The 21,019-nt window shown below is 41.8% G+C and overlaps 2 protein-coding genes across 3 annotated transcripts; one reads left to right on the top strand and one right to left on the bottom strand.

The window, feature by feature from the left end:
* Positions 1–486: 486 nt before the first annotated feature.
* On the top strand, positions 487–4,158 carry tslig2 (tRNA splicing ligase complex subunit 2). 2 transcript variants are annotated; one of them, XM_085248448.1, is made up of 5 exons: positions 487–644; positions 825–988; positions 1,560–1,809; positions 2,001–2,098; positions 2,409–4,158. In XM_085248448.1, exons 1-4 carry the CDS (start codon positions 489–491, stop codon positions 2,055–2,057), a joined length of 627 nt encoding a protein of 208 aa, XP_085104574.1. In that variant the 5' UTR covers positions 487–488; the 3' UTR covers positions 2,058–2,098; positions 2,409–4,158. The 2 variants fall into 2 exon arrangements, with proteins under 2 accessions (XP_085104574.1, XP_085104573.1); XM_085248447.1 differs by having other exon boundaries at positions 2,001–4,152.
* Positions 4,159–5,153: 995 nt separating this feature from the next.
* LOC146556583 (four and a half LIM domains protein 2) lies at positions 5,154–9,992 on the bottom strand. The gene is made up of 6 exons (XM_085248446.1): positions 9,887–9,992; positions 7,577–7,752; positions 7,323–7,497; positions 6,373–6,542; positions 6,036–6,222; positions 5,154–5,945 (listed from the first exon to the last, which is right to left on the bottom strand). Exons 2-6 carry the CDS (start codon positions 7,730–7,732, stop codon positions 5,794–5,796), a joined length of 840 nt encoding a protein of 279 aa, XP_085104572.1. The 5' UTR covers positions 7,733–7,752; positions 9,887–9,992; the 3' UTR covers positions 5,154–5,793.
* Between the last annotated feature and the right edge of the window lie 11,027 nt (positions 9,993–21,019).

Here is a 21,019-nt window from a genome sequence, read left to right as displayed (position 1 = left end):
AAACAGAACTATACTCTCTGCTGCAAAACTTATCATACAGATCAAATGCATAATGAACCAAAGCATACTGCAATTCAAATGTTTCCCATGGCAAAGAAATAGGATATTCTTCAAGTCAGTCAACTGATCTCAACCTACCAGAGCATGCTTTAGGATTATGAAATGCAAAAAAAGTATTTTCATCCAAGAATTAAAAATAAGATCCAAATGAGCCAAAAACAAAAACAGAACCAAACAAACCCAAAAAATAATGATGCTCATCAAGGTTATTATTGTTAACTAACACTAGACTAAAACTAGATATGAAAAAAAAAAAGTTAACTAAAATAAAAAAAAGAGATATAGACTTTTGAAAATAATAAAACTAACTGAAATGAAATAAAATTATAGAGGAAAATAACCATTATTAAAAAATACATACCAAATATGTAAACGGTTTTAAGTGTCTAAAGCCAGTAGGAGGCAGTAATATTCCTGTAAGCTCAAGGATGCAAACTGTCGTATACCTCCAACAGCGAAGAAGAAAGGCAAACATGGCGACTTCCACGGGGCAAAATGGAAAGGCTGCTGGTACTTCGGATGCGGATCTCTTGCTTCACCCTGAGTTGTTGTCTCAGGACTTTATGAGGCTAGTTTTAAATGAGGTAAGTCGGTGTTTTAAAAGGAACTCTAGAAATGTGATTTGATGCGAGAATAAATGAAGAATGCGGAAATGTTAGCATGTAAGCTAACAAGCAGGACACCTCTCTGGTTACTGTTTAAGTACACTCAACTCAAGGCGCTGCTTGTGATTTTTAAAGTGGAGATATTTTTCTCTGAATCAGAAAAACGTGAGTACCAGAGACTGTGGGAGCAGGGACCAGCTCACAGAGCTCTACCTGCGGCATATCATCCCTCTGCCGCAGAGGACTTTACCCAACACCCGCTGGGGACGGAGGATGGAGAAGAGCCGAGGGAAGCAAACGCCGGTAGCTCACCGGTCAGACAAGTATGGGTCCACAGCTTCAGACATTTAGTACTTTCATGTGCAGTTTTAGGCTGTCTGCATATAGATAATTTGACTATGATGTTAGAATTTGGACCAAATAATTTGCCGAGTTCCATGAAAGGCGAAACGAATGTGTTATTACTGTAATTTCACTGATCAGTCAACAGACGTAACAACTCTGTGAAAGGCCCCAGGACAGATGCACTATATTGCTAAAAGTACTTGCTCATCTGGCTTCACACATATATGAACTTAAGTGACATCCCATTCTTATATCATTGGTTTTGATATGATATTGGTGCACTTTTTTAAGCTTTAACAGTTTCTGTCCTGGTTGGAAGTCTTTCAGCAAGGTATAGGAATAAAATGCATGTAAAACAACATATTCAAAAGTTTGTAAAACAGAAACAATATCTTTCATCCATGGACTATATATCAGTATCTGGAAAACACATACAGACACAGTCCAGGTGTAAATGTGGCAAAACAAAAGAAAACTGTAGCCTGTAATGTAATGTAATGTTAAAATAAGATTAATGCATTTCAGAAACTGATTCATATGGTTTTTCAGCTCCAGCAGTGACCACAGTAGAAAGAGGCCTCTGATTGTGTACGATGGGAGCTCCTCTCACTCTGGCCCACTGAAAGTGAAGAAACCAGAGGGAAGTATAGTGTCAATAGGAAGCAACGACAGGTTAAAACCTCCACCAGCAGCAAATCTTTCCAACCCCATCCGAAAACTCTCAGGCAACACATCTTCCTCTCAATCCAGTCAGCGCAGCAGTGACACAAAAAACCTCAAACTAGAAGAAAATACGTCGGTAGGAACTTCTCTCCTCAGTTATTCATGCACAAAGAAAGTAATCCACAAGTGTTCATATTGTTTGTGTGTTTGGAGATATTCTAAAGAATCTGTAAGGACATTTATAATAAAAAAAATCATTTTATTCTTAAAAAAAGAAAAATATGCAGTTCATAATGCCTGTTTATGTTTTATCCTCCATCGTTTTAGGGGGCACTGAAGTCTCCGGAAGTGAAGAACAAGATCCAGCGTGTGACTTGGCCCTGATCTTTGGCCTCTTTTTCATACAGACCTGATGGGACCTCAAGGTCCGGCAGACAGACCACTCCTTTCCCTGTCCGTAACCTGTGGTTGTCCACTACCTTAGGTGTCCCATCACAATTTTCCCAACTCATTTATCCACAGAAAGAGGTGGAAACCCTTCAAGCTGTGGGTCAAAGCTGCTTAACTGTTGCCATTCAGTTATAAGAGCTTACAAACCGGGATGAAGTCACGAGCTTCCTTGATGTTTTCCAAAACCTCAAGTGCCCTTACCAGCATTAATCAGCAACTTGCATTAAGTCCCATCCAAAATGAGTGAGGTGAATTATTGCTCTTTTTATTCTGTTGCTGGTTTAGGTTAAAAGGCCCCGGGGTGATGAATGATGGCTTCGATGGCTGTGTGTTCAACTGGATGCTAAAGGATCTTATAACGTGATAACAATGGAAGTAAGCAAGAGGGAATGCAGACATGTTATGAAACAGATCTTTTTCTTCGGTGTATTGTAAATGAATATAGACAGATCATGGTGAGCATCACATTTTAGAAGTTGTGTGATCAGTGATTTTTATCATTTCTGTTATGAATTCAACTGAGATTTGCATTTGTCGAGCACTACATACGTTTTCCAGGATTTTGAAATGTCACTCTGGTGTGAGATTTTACATATGCTGCACATAACGATGGGATAAATAAAAACAATATTGAACTTTATTGTTAGTAGACCAGTAATTACTTGTTCATAAAAAGAGCATCGCAGAGAGGCTGAGTCTTTCAAAAGGACCACTTTTGTAAATACTGTTCCAAACATTTTGGGATGTTGTGCAAAAATGTAAATAAAAACAGAATGCGATGATTTGAAAATCTCATAAACCCATATTTTATTCACAACAACATATAGAAAACATATCACATGTTTGACCTGGCAGCGTGGCATTTTAAGAAGAAAATAAAGTCATTATGAATTTGATGGCCTTAACACATCTCAAAAAGTTGGGGCAGGGCCACATTTACCACTGTGTAGCATCACCTCTTCTTTTAACAGCAGTCCGTAAACATCTGGAAACTGAGGAGACCAGCTGCTGGACTTTTTGGGAGCGGACTTGTCCTGTTCGTGTCTGATCGAAGATTCTAGCTGTTCAACAGTCTTGGATCATCTTTGTTGTGTTTTTCGTTTTATGATGTGCCACATTTTCTGTTCTTGTTTTCATAACATCAAAAATGCAGACTTTTGAGCACATGGATGAAGCTGGATGGTCCCTCTCCTCTTTAATCCAGATGATATAGCATCCATGTTTTCCGCCCCCAGAAATTCAAATTTCAGCTCGTCTGACTGGAGAACAGTTTCCACGTTGTCTTGGCAGTTATAAATGAGCCTTGGCACAGAGATAACAGCTGTGTCTCTGGATCATTTTGACATATAGCTTCTTTTTTGTCTTTTTTTTAAGCCTTAACCTGCACTTGTGGATGCCACAGTGAACTGTGTTCACAGACAGTGATTTCTGGAAGTCTTCCTGAGCTTGTGCAGTGATCTGTGACAGAATCCTGCCTGTTTTCAGTGCAGTGCTGCCTGAGGGTGCGAAGATCACAGGCATCCAATACTGAGTTTTCACCTTATTGGTGTGCACAGAGATTCTCTGAATATTCTGCTGATATTATGTACTGAGATAACGAGAAACTCTTCTCAATTTTACATTTAAGACCATTACTCTAAAATAGATTGATGCAACAATTGTGAACACAATTCTTTGCAGAGTGGTGAACCTGTGCACAGCTTTACTTCTGAGAAGTTCTGCCTCTCTAAGATGCTCCTTTTTTTAATATCAGCTCATGTCACGATCTGTTACCAATTAACCTAATTAGCTGCAAACTAGTTCCAGTTGTATTTTTTAGTATGAGCTATTTTTCCAGCCATTTGTTGCCCCATCACATGTCGCTGCCATTAAATTTGAATTAAGCAAGTATTTTTTATGAAATAATAGAATGTCTCAGTTTAAACATTTGATGTTTTCTATGTTTCATTGTGAATAAATTATGGTTTAATTAAATTTCATAAAATTTGCAAATCGTTTCAGTCTGTTTTTATATTTTTTGGAATTGGGGGTTTTGTTTTTTGTTTTTATCTAAGGATAATCTTCTCTTTATGAACAAATTAACACAAATTATTTAAACCAAAAATACAAGTTAAACAACACTATGCAAAGTTAAAAAAAAAAAAAAAAACAAGTAAGAAACAATGGATTAAAGTGAAATGAAATGCTCTCCTGTGACAAGAAAAATGTAAATTTGCAGTCATAAGGTATTTGAAAATCGTGTGGTAGGGGGACGGCCTGGCTTACTGACACCAAGAGCAAAGGCAGCAACTGTGCTGGCATAGGCTTACGTTAGTGAACATAGACTGAGCAACATCTGTAAAGGCATCAATAATGCTAAACAATACAGCATCACATACTTACATCCAGAAGACTTTTCTGTGCAGACCTCTTGCGTATTTTAGCCAACATTGCTAAGCCAACAGTGTAGCTTAGTAGGAAAAACATCCAAAAATCTGACCAAAGAAGCCCTGAAATCTCAACCCAAGCAAGACTTTGAGAACTACAAGAATTTACCTCCTCATTTTCCAAACACTTACCTGTGATGAGCAACACAGTGTTAAACATACCACTTAAAAACACAACAACCTGTTTTTCAATCGTTGATATGTCTTGCAAATTGTATTAACATTTTACAGTTTTCCAACTTTTCAGAAACTGGGTTGCAATTGAATACCAGTTTTTAATAATTCAGACACATAAAACGAGCTTGGGCAAAACCAAGAATGCAGAACTTTTGAAGCCTATTTACTGGAGAAAAGGAGAATTGACTTTGCAGTTACTGATGCGGAGTTCATTAAAACACACCGGAAAATGTGCTTTGAATCAGTGTTTGTACAAAAGTGTCATAAAAAAATGAATTATATAAAATTAAAAAAAAAAGGATGTTCATTGATTTAATTATGTAAGAAATTTTACGGGCTTTATGTGTCATGTTTGACATGGTGTTCAACTGGACATTAGAGTAAAACTGAATGAAACGATAAAAATCTTCCACCGAGCAATCTGTAGTGCTTTTCTAGAACATTTTTAATCTTTTCTTTTTGTAAGTTACCAATAAAAACATTTTGACTTTGCCATTTTTAATCTCTTTTGATTTTTTTGTTTTGTTTTTGTGTTTTGTTTAGAAATCCTGAAATCATCTTATTTCATGCAGGATTTATTTATTTATATTTTTCATCTTTCATGCAATGTATTCATATTTATTCCTTTATATGAATAAATATGCATTTTTAATATTTAAGTGGTTAAACGTCACAAAAACTCTAATTACATGCACAAAGCAGTAATTACTATTATTAAGCTGATAGTGTGCAGTAAAATTGTAGATTTTCCTCAGAATCCTTACTTCAGTATCTACTTGGAAACATTTTCTCTTCATGAGCACAATACAGCAGATTCATGCCTACATTTATTGATTAGTAATTACTTTTTCTTTCCTCAAATAGTGAACATTTAACTTAAATGAACTCTCTTATCTCAAAGAACACTGTTAGTAGCTTGTATTTCATGTACATTCATAGTATTGCTTTGTAGTAACGATGTTATAGATGTCATGCACTGTGCTCAAATAGAATTTATCAACTCTGCATCGTTCCCTGATCATAACGTGGTCATCCCGTCAGATGTAACGGTCATCACTCGGGCTGAATTAGATGTCTTTGCCGCACTCTGGGCACAGGATATCGTCGCGTTCGGTGAGAAATCCACGGCCGACCAGGGACACGGAGCACTTCTTACAGTTGAAGCAGTCATTGTGCCACTGACGCTCCTCAAAGGAGATATACTTGCTGCCCCCAAGACCTAAGAATATCAAATTGAAGTCAATACATCTGACAAACCTGTTATAAATGAGCCTTATTAGATTCAGTTGACCCAGTGATTAAAGATTACCGCTAATGGGGGTGGTGCACGAGGCACACTTCTTAGCATAAAGGTTGCAGAAGCAGTTGAGGCAGTAGGCAAAGTCGTCTCTGGAGGTAAACCTCTGTCCAGACAGCTGCTGCTTGCAGCTAGTGCAAAGGAAGCAGTCCTTGTGCCAGGGCTGGTCACGGTAGGTCACCCCGCCAGTGGTGATGGGCTATTTAGAGGGAACTGGGTTACTGCCACACTTTAGTGCTGTTACACATGCAACAATAACATGTAGTGTGAAAATGGAGACTGAAAATAGAGAGCTACTTTGAAAGTACATTTTACTCGATATCATTGTATGTAGCAGTGGATGTGCTACCTTCTTGCAGTGCACACAATGCATGGCAAACTGCTTCTCATAGCAGGGCACACAGAAGTTCTGGTTGTCCTTGGGGATGAAGCTCTTGGTGCCAATAGGCTGCTGGCATCGCTTGCAGGTGAAACAGGTCTCGTGCCAGCTGTTCCCCTTGTGCTCCATCTTCCTGGAGCCTTCAGAAAATAGTAAGTTTACAACTAATGATTAAATTCAATTTTGGGTCAACATAGTATACATGTTCTAGTACTCCAAAGGCCCAACAAGGTATGGTTTTATTCTATAGTATGTGCCGCATGTCGCTCCATACCAATCACTGCTCAGGTTGAAGTGTATAGGAATAGGTTACAAATACTTAGTAATTAGTTGTTACTTTATTTGTACCTATTAAAGTGAAAAGAAAGCAGGTTTCTGTAAATGTACTGACAAAATTAATGTGTTTATACCCTATATTATTATAACTGTACTACAGCAATGTGGGCAAACAGGACTAATGGGCATGTATCGTGCCCAGCTAATCAAATGAAAAAAGAGGAAACCTTCTTGTTCATCCACTGGGAAAATAACACAAACAATATCAGTACTGTTTCAAACTTCTCAATCTAGTTCTATTACTTGGTTTAATTCAATTTTAGCTTTAGTTAAGTTACTCCCCATTATCCTTATCTTTGCAGAGATCCTGAACTGAACAGGCAACCTTCAGACCTCTGAGGTGCTTTCCCACCCTCCGGGCTACAGCTCTGTTTTTCCAGCATAGAAAGTCAGCTATAACTCAGCCTACAATAGTGGATTTTATTCTCATTACAACTTTCATATAATATAATCTGCACCAACCAGTCTATATAGTGAGACAGAAGACTTTTTATTTATGCAATGATCCAATTTAAAATTGAGTGACAAATTAAGGTTTTAATTTTTCTAGCTACTCTGCTGATCTATTTCAGTTTTCTTCCTACCTGGCATGATGGTTTTCTTGCACTCATGGCACTTGGAGGAATACTCGTTGGAGTAGCACTCGGTGCAAAGGAGCTGCTCGTCCTTGGTAGAGAAGGGCTTGTCCACCAGGGAGCGCTTGCACTGGAAGCACTTAAAGCATTCCTCATGCCAGTGACGGTCCTTGTAGGAAAGATCCTGCAGAAAGAGCAGTACTCTTGTTCTTGTTCTCTACTTGTTCTTGTATCTATGCATTTCTTCATTTTATATCTCTTACCCTGGTGTTACAGCCAATAGGCTTCTTGCACTCCTCACAGGTGTTGGAGTACAGGCTTTCATAACATTTCACACAGTAGGGATTTTCCTCTCGCAGAACATACTTCTTCCCAAACAGGGACTCTTTGCAGTAGTGGCAGTCGTAGCGTTCTGTCATTTTGACCTAGCACTGCTCAGCTGAGAGAGAAAGAAGCAAAAGAGCCTAAGGGTAATATTATGTATACAGGATATGAACGCTTATATTAAGTACCATAGAAACTTTTGCCATTTTGCTTCCCTGCTCCAATTAATCCTTGGAGCGATGCTGGCAATCATCAGAGAGCCATTTCTTAGAAATCAAACTTCAAACTAATAGCGTTTTCTAGGACGCATTAGTAGACCTGTCACGTTACAAGTTGGGGAGTTTTCCATGCATTTCCCTCTTTCATCTTCCTCTCCCATCTCTCAGACGTCCTTCATTTTGTGACAGATGAGAAGGTGAGCGATGAGGCGGATATAAATAACTCCTATCAGTCCTGCTTAGAGACAGTCAACTTTTACCCCGTTGCATACCAACACACACTACGCCACTATACGCCGACCCATTTATCACCTCACCTCCAGCTGTCAGCGCCAGATCACAGTATCCCTTGTCACTGTGTGTGCGCGTCCGTGCATAAGTGGGTTTAAACGACACTCGTAATAATGACTGTTCACAATCTGCAGCTGTTTGTGGTCTGCCTGTTGAGCTCTTGGCTATCCCACCTGTGCCTATATCGCTACTCTTGGTTTAACGAGGATAACATAAGCGATTTATTTGAGTATTTCTTTGTGGGTAAAAGAGAAGATGCAGGGCAAAAAAAAAAAAGGGTTGATGAAGTTCCATTCTCCAAGACAGAATTAAATACTACCCAAGCTCTCACCAAATAAAGCAGATCAAGACAAAAAAAACCTGCAAAAATCCCCTCCAGAAACCCCAAGCTTAAATTCATATTTCTGGTTTGAATTGAGCTGCTCTCTGCTGTCATCCCTATAATCTTATTGTTCTTCCCTGTGATCTATATTTGATCACCGTAGATTCCCACCTAAGTGGTCCGTGAGTGATTTGCGATGCTCCCCACACTCAAAAGGTTAGTTTCTTTTATCTTGCTGAAGCTGAGACGTTTAATCTGCCCATCCTTTCTGCTCTAAGCATTCTCAGCGCCCTCCCACATTCCCTCATTGTTTATCACTCCCACCATGACTCACCTAGCTTATATAAGGATTTATCTGACTCCTAAAAATAAAAAAAGGCTAATCTGAACTGCCGCAAATAAAAGCTCCAGCCATTCAGACATGCCATGCAGCTGTTTCCCAGCTTCTGGGGTCTCTTTGATGCTCTCCATCTGGGAGTCAACCTGAGCTACAGACAGTTTACAGGAAAGTGAACTATTAAAAGGTTCTTGTGTTTAAACATGGTGCCTTGTAGAGAACTGCTTATTTTACAGTATTTTAATAAGATCTCTGCATGTATGGCATTATCTGCATGCACTGGAACATTTATATTTAGGTCTAAGAACGTTTAGTTAGAGTGAAACTGCAAAAAGGAATTGTGCGATCGCATCATAACGCCAAAAAAGATGCAGAAAAGCTTAAAATCGCAGCCTTTTACTCATCTTTACAGATGCTAGCCCACTTTAGTGTTCTACTCTCCTGACCTAACAGTCCTGAAGGATATCCTTTTCAGTCACATAGCAACCTTCTAAGTGTTACACAGAATTAAACATTAATTGATCTTAACTTGATCTAATCTGATTTGCTGATCCCCCTTCAGGCAAACCCAATTAAAAAATCTAAACCCCGCATCAATCATTTGTATTTCTATGAGAGAGAGCACAGTTTTTGTACAGTTTAGAAAAAGTGTGATCTAAAAACACCAAAATACTGTAAAGCCATAAAAAGCAACAGAAGTTATTAGGAAGTGGCTGGTTTTATAGTAGTAAAGTTAGGTTTACGTTTTGAAGAGAAGGGAGCAGAAAAGGTTCAAGATAACTAGCCTACCCATCACTGGATGATTTAAGGAAGAGCTTTTTACTAAATAAGGAATCCAGTCTGCATGAAACAGGCCGAAAGGAAAGTGAGGTGATGGAAGAGGTAGTTAAATAGTGACAATGCTCTGCAGGTGGAAGAAGGGAGAACACGAGAAGGTGGGTGGGGAGGCAGATAGGAGGATGCCAGTGTGGTGGAGAATGGAAGACATGGTGAATGAAAACCAGTGAGGAGAATGGATAGGCGGAAGAATGGACAAGTGAATACATGGAGAGTGGAGCAGTTGAACAGAGTTGGTTCTTACCTTCCTGTCTGAGGAGTGTGTGCCTGTGTGGAGTCTGTGGCAGACTGAAGGAGCAGGCTCTGGGTGAGCTGTACTTACTCCTGATTGCTTTACTCCACCCATCAGGGGCTAATTGAAAATGGGGGAGGGATGATAGATGTGGGGGGAGGGGGGTTACAAGGGGGCAGGGATTCTTTTTTGAGATGATCTATAAATACAGCAGAGCTTCACAGAGATAAACCCGAGGCCCCATTTCACTCGCTCATTTTGTCCCCAGCTCAACCATGTGGCCTTTTAAGGTCACTCAGAAGTTGTTCACTTGCTCACATCCTCTCCGTGTGATTCACGTGTTCATTCACTCGTGCTTCACTCTCTTCTTTCATTATTTTTGCTTCTCCCCAGAACAGTCGTATCATATCATTCCTCCCTTTTCCACTCCTTGGAGAGAGTTATTCATCTTTCCTTGCTATTGTTTGTTTTCTTTCTGTCGCAGTTATCCATCATTACCACAACATTGCACTCTAATGCATATGCATACTATTGAGTAATGACACAATATTCCTGCAGCCTTCTATATATGATAGAAAAGATGCCAAGAGTCAAATGTTCAAGATTTTTGTCCTGTGAGATTTGTTGCTACTCAAATGTCTCATCTGTTCCTGCCTCCCCATATTTCCCCTCACAGGGGGACTCCACATTCATTCCCAGCCCTCCCATTTGTTGGCTACAATATCCAGACTTGCTAATGACAGACACCCACTTGTTTTCTTAGAAAATTTTAGCACTATTTTCTGATGCTCTCTAATCCACACCGCGGCCCCCTCCGTCACCCCCACCCGCACCCCCAGGTGCTTCCCCACTCTTTCTTCTGTCATTCGACGTCTCCCTTTCTCTCTGAGGCAGGTTTTCCTGACCCTGTGGTCCCTGGACACTCTCCAGTGAGAAAATGCGTCAGCAATGCTCCACTAAGATTCTAGTGTTCTATTTGTAGCACGGCATAAAGAGTTTGGTGCTTAACAAAGTGTTAAATCAGTTTATGAGGGTGTTGTCTCTATGGTTTTAGCCACCATGTTTATCACAGTTGGGTTCAGCCATATCGCTGGCTATCCCATCACTTCAGTTAACAGGGATTTGTCTCATGAGATAATCTTTTAAAACAATATTGATTTGCTGTAATGACTTTGTGCAAAACCTGTCCTTTGCACCACCAGGGGGATGACATTGTGGTTATGTCAACAACAATTTGAGAGTTTCCCATTAAATTTAGCACTCATGTAAGTCATGTGATTCATTAATTTTTCATTGAAATCATCCTCACCACTTCTGACTCAGTCATCAGTACTTTTACTTTAGTGCTGACCAGTGACTGGTAGATTTTAGAAAGTATTAATACTAAGGTGAAACAGTTTGTGTCTTAGCTTTAGGATCAGGAGATAGAGCGGGTTGTTTACATCTGATGCATCCAACAGAGTGTTTGTGTGTGTTTGTGAACAATCGGTTAAAAGTGCTTAAGCATGAATGAATAGGTGAACCAAGTTTGTAGGAAAAAAGCTGTTTGAGTGCTCAAATTGATTAGAAAACAAGTACATTTAGCATTTAGCTTAAAGTTTGGAAGCAAATCCCAATTTCTTGTAGCTGTGGCAACCAGTTCAACTGGGATATAAACAACAGCCTGGTTTATATCACTTTTTGCCTTTTTACTACTTATAGAAATTGATCAGCCATACTAATTCAATCACTCACAGGTGACCTGACGTGATCACGTTGGTTAGCAGCTGCCTAGCAATGGGCTAAAATGACCTGTTTTCAACCTTTGTGCACCTACAGCACCTTAAAAAAGTCATTTTCATGACACCAACATTTTATCAATATTTTAATAATTAAATAAAGATTTTACATCCCCAGCAACCTGCTAGCAACAGGCTAAAAATGACCAATTTTTATACAAACAGGAATCCCTCTAGCATAGAAGTCAAACATTTGCAAACATAGCACCCCCCACCTACTTCATGGTGGTAGCTAACCCTAATCCCAGTGTCCTCCCCCAGTGTAAAAGTGCATCCTGCCACACCCTGAAAACTGTTTAAGAACAGCTTCAGTAACACAACAAGGAATTGAGCCTCCAAACCTATTAAATGCAGATTAATCATTTAATAAGAACGATGGCTCTGATGCATCCTGAGAGCTCTAACCTGAGTTTACATGTTTTAGATATGCTTGTGGAAATTGCTGTCTCTCCCACTAATTATTTAAAATTTTAGCAGTAATTTTTCAGACTTCTTTCGACTGTAGTAAACAGCAGCAGTGTTTTATGTATGCCAGACATGTTTGAAATGGGAAGCAGAGACAAACAGGAGGTTATGTTATTTGGACTAGTACTGTTAAATTGAAGTCAGAAGGCAGTTTGTCAGACAGAAGATCATATTGTACTACATTGGAAGAAAGACTGGGAAAAATTGGATTATTGTCACTGTAATAAACATGTGGCATCTTTTTATTTGTTTATTTTTTTTTAAAGGTGGTGTTTGAGGGAACTAAAGGGATTTAACCATGAAATATGAGCATAACTAAAAATGATATGTTCTTTGCTGCTCGTGTGTAAATTAAACTGATTCTATTTTATAATGCTTTAGTATTCAGGCATGGAAAACAATCAATTCAGTTCAGTTCACTTAATTGGAGACATGAGGTCCAGTTAAACATATAACTGTGCATATAATAAATATGACCAGTTGAAAGGATGCCCAAGACTGCCCTAACGTGCCCTCAGTATTTGCTCCTTCTTCCCAGCATTTAGCTGAAACCTCCCTCTCTCTGCACTCTCTGGACTGAGGCCTCCACCTCAGCTGCTGAGGCCAAGGGGATAAAGGTGCAGCTGTCTGGGCACAGCAAGGCTATCATGATGGTAAAGCCTGGTACTTACTTCTGCTGCAAATACAGCCATGTGGAAAGGTCAAACCAGGCACTCCCCATCGTCACTAGTGGACTGTTAATCATTAGTGCCAGAGCAACCAACTGGACTGGAATTTCTCTGGGTCATCCAAGATCCAATATGATCCTTTGGAAGAACTTCACTGCACTCCCTGTCAAACTTCATGAAATGGATCCCAGCAACTGACTTTAAAGTAGCGTCACAACGAAGGTCTCAGATGGGCAGTTAGAACTGATAAAGACGGATGGATTCATTTTGGGCTCCCGCTGTGGGAATAGGGTAGCAACTGTTTGCTTAAGATGATGATAGTGTTCATTTGATTTTAGATGACAAGTGTGATAAAGTCGACCAATTGGCTTAGTTTAGCATGAAGGCAGGAAACGGAGGACACAATGAGCTTATGGATAGTCTGAGAATGCAAACAAATCCACCGCTAAAGCTGACTTATTAACTCATTTTATCTCATTAGAGACACCAAACTAAGTGTGAAACACATTTAATCAAGTCCTCCATCCTAAATATCCCAACAATCTGATATGAACCATAGGAGCAAACTAGCGCAAGAGATGTGTCAGATGTAAACACTTAATTCTTGCATAGATATTAGAAAAGAAAGTCTTCTTTTGTTCAGTTTTTTATTAACCCATTAATCACTCCAACATCTGCAGTACACAGACATAACATCTATAACAGCCTCTTTTCCTTTGCTCTACAGTTAACATAGTCACTAGTTGTGCAATCTTTTTTGTACCATCATAAACGTTAACTTTTAACATACTAACTGAGTCCTGTAGAGTCTGAGATGTCGCTCTTGTGTAGAGTTTCTTTGAGCATTGCACAGTCTGACCTTGGGGTGAATTTATTGTGATGTCCACTCCTGGGAAGATTGGCAGCTCTCTTGAATGTTTCCCAGCTTCTCACTCTTGAACGTTGGACTTCAAAATGTTTTGAAATGGCCTTAAAACTCTTCCCAGATTGATGGGCACATGGCATTGTGTTAATGGCCACATGAATGCTAACAAAACTTCTGCTTTTACAGAGGAGCTCACGTCCTGATGACCAGTAATTCAAGTGAATTTGATTATCAGCACCTAGCTGCTATTTTTGCCCCTCTTAAGGAGGGAAACAGGAAGAACTTATTTATTTATTAAAGTACATACTGCAGTATTTATTGTTTATCTGAGGTTGCATTATTTGTACCACCTGGTCCTGCAAAGGATATTTATTTATTATTATTTATTTTTTTAAACTTTGTAATTCTCTCCTATTGCTAAATACCAGAATAAGTGCACAATAACAGATAATAATAGACAATAATCGAATTGTCAAAAGCACACTGTTTTGGCTGAATAGGTACTTTGTATCTTGTGAATATTCTAAGAATAAGGTCTAAGTGCATAATGATGGTCAAATGACAGCATGGGTGGGGTTTTTTTTTTTTTTTTTTTACAAAATTAAGTAAACTAAATTAGGTAAACAAAATTAGGTGAAGAATTTATTCTTATTGTTTTTAAGTGAAAAACAGGATTAATGCTCACATGAGGCACAATCACTGTTATCGCAGTATACAGTGGGGCAAAAAAGTATTTAGTCAGCCACCGATTGTGCAAGTTCCCCCACTTAAAATGATGACAGAGGTCAGTAATTTGCACCAGAGGTACACTTCAACTGTGAGAGACAGAATGTGAAAAAAAAAATCCATGAATTCACATGGTAGGATTTGTAAAGAATTTATTCGTAAATCAGGGTGGAAAATAAGTATTTGGTCAATAACAAAAATACAACTCAATACTTTGTAACATAACCTTTGTTGGCAATAACAGAGGTCAAACGTTTACTATAGGTCTTTACCAGGTTTGCACACACAGTAGCTGGTATTTTGGCCCATTCCTCCATGCAGATCTTCTCGAGAGCAGTGATGTTTTGGGGCTGTCGCCGAGCAACACGGACTTTCAACTCCCGCCACAGATTTTCTATGGGGTTGAGGTCTGGAGACTGGCTAGGCCACTCCAGGACTTTCAAATGCTTCTTACGGAGCCACTCCTTTGTTGCCCGGGCGGTGTGTTTTGGATCATTGTCATGTTGGAAGACCCAGCCTCGTTTCATCTTCAAAGTTCTCACTGATGGAAGGAGGTTTTGGCTCAAAATCTCACGATACATGGCCCCATTCATTCTGTCCTTAACACGGATCAGTCGTCCTGTCCCCTTGGCAGAAAAACAGCCCCATAGCATGATGTTTCCACCCCCATGCTTCACAGTAGGTATGGTGTTCTTGGGATGCAACTCAGTATTCTTCCTCCAAACACGACGAGTTGAGACCAAAAAGTTCTACTTTGGTTTCATCTGACCACATGACATTCTCCCAATCCTCTGCTGTATCATCCATGTGCTCTCTGGCAAACTTCAGACGGGCCTGGACATGCACTGGCTTCAGCAGCGGAACACGTCTGGCACTGCGGGATTTGATTCCCTGCCGTTGTAGTGTGTTACTGATGGTGACCTTTGTTACTTTGGTCCCAGCTCTCTGCAGGTCATTCACCAGGTCCCCCCGTGTGGTTCTGGGATCTTTGCTCACCGTTCTCATGATCATTTTGACCCCACGGGATGAGATCTTGCGTGGAGCCCCAGTTGAGATTATCAGTGGTCTTGTATGTCTTCCATTTTCTGATGATTGCTCCCACAGTTGATTTTTTCACACCAAGCTGCTTGCCTATTGTAGATTCACTCTTCCCAGTCTGGTGCAGGTCTACAATACTTTTCCTGGTGTCCTTCGAAAGCTCTTTGGTCTTGGCCATGGCGGAGTTTGGAGTCTGACTGTTTGAGGCTGTGGACAGGTGTCTTTTATACAGATGATGAGTTCAAACAGGTGCCATTCATACAGGTAACGAGTGGGGGACAGAAGAGCTTCTTACAGAAGACGTTACAGGTCTGTGAGAGCCAGAGATTTTCCTTGTTTGAGGTGACCAAATACTTATTTTCCACCCTGATTTACGAAAAAATTCTTTACAAATCCTACCATGTGGATTCATGGATATTTTTTTTTCACATTCTGTCTCTCACAGTTGAAGTGTACCTCTGGTGCAAATTACTGACCTCTGTCATCATTTTAAGTGGGGGAACTTGCACAATCGGTGGCTGACTAAATACTTTTTTGCCCCACTGTATATATGTCAGGGACCAAGCAGTAAAGCATAAAGGACACCGGTGGTTTTAATTTAAAAAACGGGTTTTATTGACCCAAAAATATGAAAATATATTTAACAAAGCCAAAACTTAAACAGGCAGACCAACAAAAGAGGTCACCTCAACAGACTAAACTCAAGATAATAATTAACAAAACCTCAAACAAACATATGGTAAACTGACCTACTGAAATGACACACAGGGGGACTTAAATACTGGTTTAGCTAAACCAAATGACACACACGGGGGAAAACAAGATGGCTGCCATATAACCAACTAATACAAAACATTTAAACAAACATGAAACACCCCCCAGGCAATGAAGCATGTGGTGCAATCCAATTAGGCTGTCAGCAGTACTTCAGGTCTCCCAGCCCTTTGCCACACCTTTTGCCAGACAGGAGGAGACACCAACCCCCAGGTAACTCAAACAAAGAAAGATGTATTAATATAACATAAAACAGAACTTTGACCTTGCAAGGTTAATATGTGTGCACGCCATATAAACATTGGAAGGTGTGATGGAAAAATGAATACATTTAATAAAGAAACGATATTGAACAATAAATAGAATATTTTCAAGTCAAGTCAACTTTATTTGTCAATTCTGCCACATGTACAGGACATACACAGAATAGAAATTGCGTTACTCTCAAACCCTAGTGATTAGAAAAATGCAAATAAAATAATTAAAAAGTAAAAATTTAAATAAATTTAAATAAATACAATACAATTTTACGTATAACAAAAAAAAGCTATGCAATATACAATATACAATATTCAAGTAAGAAGGCATAGTGGTGCAAAATAGGCAAATAGTGCAAATGGGGATTTAGTAGTGTACGGTAAGAGATAGTGTAACAACAAAGGCTTATGAGGTCCAATGCTTAAGCAGTCCAATGCGCCACAAAGTGACTGGAGCAGGCCAGTGAGTGCGTCAGAGAGTGAGTGTGTGTGTGTGTGTGACAGAGTTCAGTGAGACCGTGGTGGAGAAGAGGGGAGAGGGGGGCAGAATCGGGAGGGAGTTTAGCTTCCTGACAGCCTGATGGATGAAGCTGTCCTTCAGTCTGCTGGTCCTGGCCTGGAGACTCCGCAGTCTCCTCCCTGACGGCAGCAGCTTGAAGAAGCTTTGCATTGGGTGCGTGGGATCAGCCGCTATGCAAAGGGCTTTTTTAGTGAGACGGGTGCTGTAAATGTCCTGGAGGGAGGGGAGAGAGACACCAATGATCCTCTCTGCAGCTCTCACTATGCGTTGGAGGGTTCTATGGCAGGACGCATTGCAGGCTCCAAACCACACAGTGATGCAGCTCGACAGGATGCTCTCGATGGTGCCTCTGTAGAAAGTGTACATGATGGGGGCTGGAGCTCCTGCTCTTCTTAGTTTGCGGAGAAAGAAGAGACGCTGCTGTGATTTCTTGGCCAGTGCTGTGGTGTTGTACGTCCAGGAGAGATCCTCTGTGATGTGCACACCCAAGAACTTGGTGCTGCTCACTCTCTCCACAGACGCTCCGTCAATGGTCAGAGGAGCATGTTGGGTGTGCATTCTCCTGAAGTCCACAACAATCTCCTTCGTCTTCTCCACATTCAGAGAGAGATTGTTGTCAGCACACCACGTGGCCAGGCGTCTCACCTCACTTCTGTAGTCGGTCTCATCCCTGTTGCTAATGAGACCCACCACCGTTGTGTCGTCCGCAAACTTGATGAAGAGGTTGGAGCTGTGTGATGGAGTGCAGTCATGGGTCAGCAGAGTGAAGAGGAGGGGGCTCAGCACACATCCCTGCGGGGCCCCCGTGTTTAAAATGATGGTGCTGGATGTATTACTGCCGACCCGTACTGCTTGAGGTCTTCCGGTGAGGAAATCCAACAGCCAGTTGCACAGTGAGGTGTTGAGCCCCAGCTGGACCAGTTTTTGAGTGAGCTGTTGGGGGATTATAGTGTTGAATGCTGAACTGAAGTCTATGAACAGCATTCGAACATATGAATCTTTTTTGTCCAGGTGTGTGAGTGCTGAGTGGAGTGCAGTGGAGATGGCATCATCGGTTGAGCGATTGGGCCGATACGCAAACTGGAAGGGGTCCAGGGAGGGGGGCAGGACAGTCTTGATGTGCTGCATGACTAGTCGTTCGAAGCACTTCATCAGGATGGGAGTAAGTGCAACAGGACGGTAGTCATTAAAGCAGGAGGGAGATGACTTTTTTGGAACCGGAATGATTGTGGTGGCTTTAAAACATGTGGGGACGACAGCCTGGATGAGTGATATGTTGAAGATGTCAGTGAAGACATCAGTGAGTTCCACTGCACAGTCTCTCAGTGCACGACCAGGAATGTTGTCAGGACCCGGAGCTTTACGTGCATTGATCCTGCTGAGGGATCTCCTCACGCTGTCCGGGGACAGAGTCATCACCTGGTCACCAGGAGGGGGTGGGGTCTTCTGTGCAGTGGTGCTGTTTCGGACTTCAAAGCGAGCAAAGAAAGTGTTCAGCTCGTTCAGCAGGGGGATAGTACTGTCACAAGTCTGTGGTGGGGGCTTGTAATCTGTGATGGTCTGAATGCCCCGCCACAGGCTCCGTGAGTCTCTGCTGTCTTTGAAGTGATGGGATATTTTCCTGGAGTACTGTCTCTTAGCCTCTCTGATGCCACGGGAAAGGTTGGCCCTAGCTGTCCTCAGGCTTGCCTCGTCTCCATCTCTGAAGGCAACATTCCGAGCTTTCAGCAGCCTGTAGACCTCTCCTGTCATCCATGGTTTTTGATTGGCCCGGACAGTTATGGTTTTCGTGACTGTTACATCCTCAATGCACTTGTTGATGTAGGCTGTAACAGTCTCTGCGTACTCCTGGAGGTCAGTGGTGTTGTTGTAGGTGGCAGCCTGCTTAAACATGTTCCAGTCTGTGGTGTTAAAGCAGTCCTGTAAAGCCTCTGAAGACCCTTCTGGCCACACTTGTATCTGCTTACGAACCGGTTTGGTGGCTTTAACGAGCGGTCTGTAAGCAGGCATTAGCATGACAGTGATGTGGTCTGAGGCGCCGAGGTGGGGGAGGGGAAAAGCTTTGTAAGCTCCTCTCTGGGTGGTGAGTAGTGGTAAAGTAGTGACTGTAAATTAAACTAAAGTGAATCAACGGGTGATGAGGTGTGGAGCTTACCATGTGTGGCATGCCATCACACACCTCCCCTCTTCAGAGCTCTCGCTGGAACAGCGAGAGAGATAGTCAGCAGTAAGGTTCTCCTTGCCTGGTACGTGGTGGACAGTGAATCGGAATGGCTGTAAGGCCAGGTACCAGCGGGTAATTCGCCCATTTGTGTCCTTCATCTGCTCAAGCCACTGTAGTGCTTTGTGATCAGTTTCCAAGGTGAAGTCTCTTCCCAGTAGATAGTAGCGGAAGGAGTCCAGGGCCCACTTGATCGCTAAGGTCTCCTTCTCTACTGTGGAATACCGAACTTCCCGTGGAAACAGTTTCCGGCTGATGTAAGCCACTGGATGGCGGCCTTCCATGGTTTCCTGAAGGAGGACAGCTCCCAGGCCCCGATCTGAAGCATCAGTCTGTAATATGAATGGTTCATCAAAGTTGGGACTGTACAAAACCGGTTGCTTACTTAGTGACTGTTGTATGTCATGAAACGCTGCCACTGCCTCCTCTGTCCACTGGATGTAATTGGGGGAACGTGATCCCGTCAGGTCTGTGAGCAGAGCTGCCCTGTTGGAGAACTGAGGGATGAAACGACGGTAGAAACCTGCCATGCCCAAAAAGGATCTCAGCTGCTTCCTTGTTTGGGGCAGGGGGGATGATTCCATGGCCTCGATTTTGCTGACTTGTGGCCTGATAACCCCCTTGCCGATGACATGGCCCAGGTATTCTGTCTCAGCAGCGGCGAAAACACACTTTGACGGATTCACCGTCAACCCAGCTGAGTGCAGGTGGTCCAGAACAGTTCGCAGGTGTTCCACATGCTCCTCCCAGGTGTTGCTGTGGATAACAATATCATCCAAGTAAGCAGCAGCAAAGTCAGAGCAGTCATGTAATACCTGATCCATCAGCCGTTGGAAAGTTGCTGGAGCTCCATGTAGTCCAAATGGCAAGACTGTAAATTGGAAAAGCCCCCATGGTGTTCTGAATGCTGTGAACTCTCTGGACCGTTGAGTGAGTGGGACCTGCCAGTAACCCTTACACAGATCTATTGTGGTCAGGTACCTTGCTTTTCCCAGACGTTCAAGTAGATCATCAATTCTTGGTGTCGGGTAGGAGTCAAACATGGATATGGAGTTCAGGTACCTGAAATCAATGCAGAACCTCATACTCTCATCCTTTTTGGGTACCAAGACCACAGGGTTGCACCATTCACTCTTAGATCTTTCAATGATCCCTAGAGATAGCATCAAATCGATTTCCTTCTTCAATGAAGGCAGCAGACGTTCTGGGATCCTGTAACTTAATCGTCTCACAGAGGCACCTTCTCGTACCACAATATCATGTTCGACAATGTCAGTTCTCCCTGGATTCTCTTGAAAGACTGCTGATTTACACATTTCTCTCACCTGCTGCTGCTTGTCCTCTGGGAGATGGCTGAGATCATAATCTAGAGAGCCAGCAGGTGGTAGATATTGCTCATCTGCTTCATCTTCTTCAGGCACTCGCCGTATGAGCATTGCATCCGCCTTGTGTTCAATACGCTCCACCCACTCCTTCAGAAGGTTTATATGCAAGACCTTGCTGGAGCGCAACTGCCCTGGGGTGGACACCTCATATGTGGTGGGTCCCAGCTTCCTCATGACTTCAAATGGCCCCTGCCACTTTGCCAACAATTTGTTGTTGTCACTGGGAGGAGCACGAGCACCTTTTGTCCTGGCTCAAACGCACGCTGACGAGCAGATTTATCATACCAAGACTTCTGCTGCTGCTGGGCCTCCACCATATGTGATTGAGCAAGTTCACCCATTTTCTCCAACCGTTCTCTCATCTGAATGACATAAGACAAAATGTTCTTGGATCCCCCTCCACCTTGTCTCCCTCCCAAATCTCCTTTAACAGAGTTAGAGGGCCACG

This window comes from Mchenga conophoros, linkage group LG16, assembly GCF_057382185.1.
Source record: "Mchenga conophoros isolate Kocher_MC1m ecotype Shallow Benthic linkage group LG16, M_conophoros_male_GT1.1, whole genome shotgun sequence".
Classification (NCBI taxonomy): domain Eukaryota; kingdom Metazoa; phylum Chordata; class Actinopteri; order Cichliformes; family Cichlidae; genus Mchenga; species Mchenga conophoros.
This window is presented reverse-complemented; position numbering and strand designations above follow the sequence as displayed.

Bases quoted from the DNA above. Each gene is read 5' to 3' on its own strand.
- tslig2 (XM_085248448.1), top strand. From the start codon at position 489: ATGCAAACTGTCGTATACCTCCAACAGCGAAGAAGAAAGGCAAACATG. The intron at 989-1,559 runs GTATGGGTCCAC...ATGGTTTTTCAG, and splicing joins GTAGCTCACCGGTCAGACAA to CTCCAGCAGTGACCACAGTA. The intron at 1,810-2,000 runs GTAGGAACTTCT...CCATCGTTTTAG, and splicing joins AACTAGAAGAAAATACGTCG to GGGGCACTGAAGTCTCCGGA.
- LOC146556583 (XM_085248446.1), bottom strand. From the start codon at position 7,732: ATGACAGAACGCTACGACTGCCACTACTGCAAAGAGTCCCTGTTTGGG. The intron at 6,223-6,372 runs GTAGCACATCCA...CCCTCTAAATAG, and splicing joins ATTGTGTGCACTGCAAGAAG to CCCATCACCACTGGCGGGGT. The intron at 5,946-6,035 runs GTAATCTTTAAT...TGATATTCTTAG, and splicing joins GTGCACCACCCCCATTAGCG to GTCTTGGGGGCAGCAAGTAT.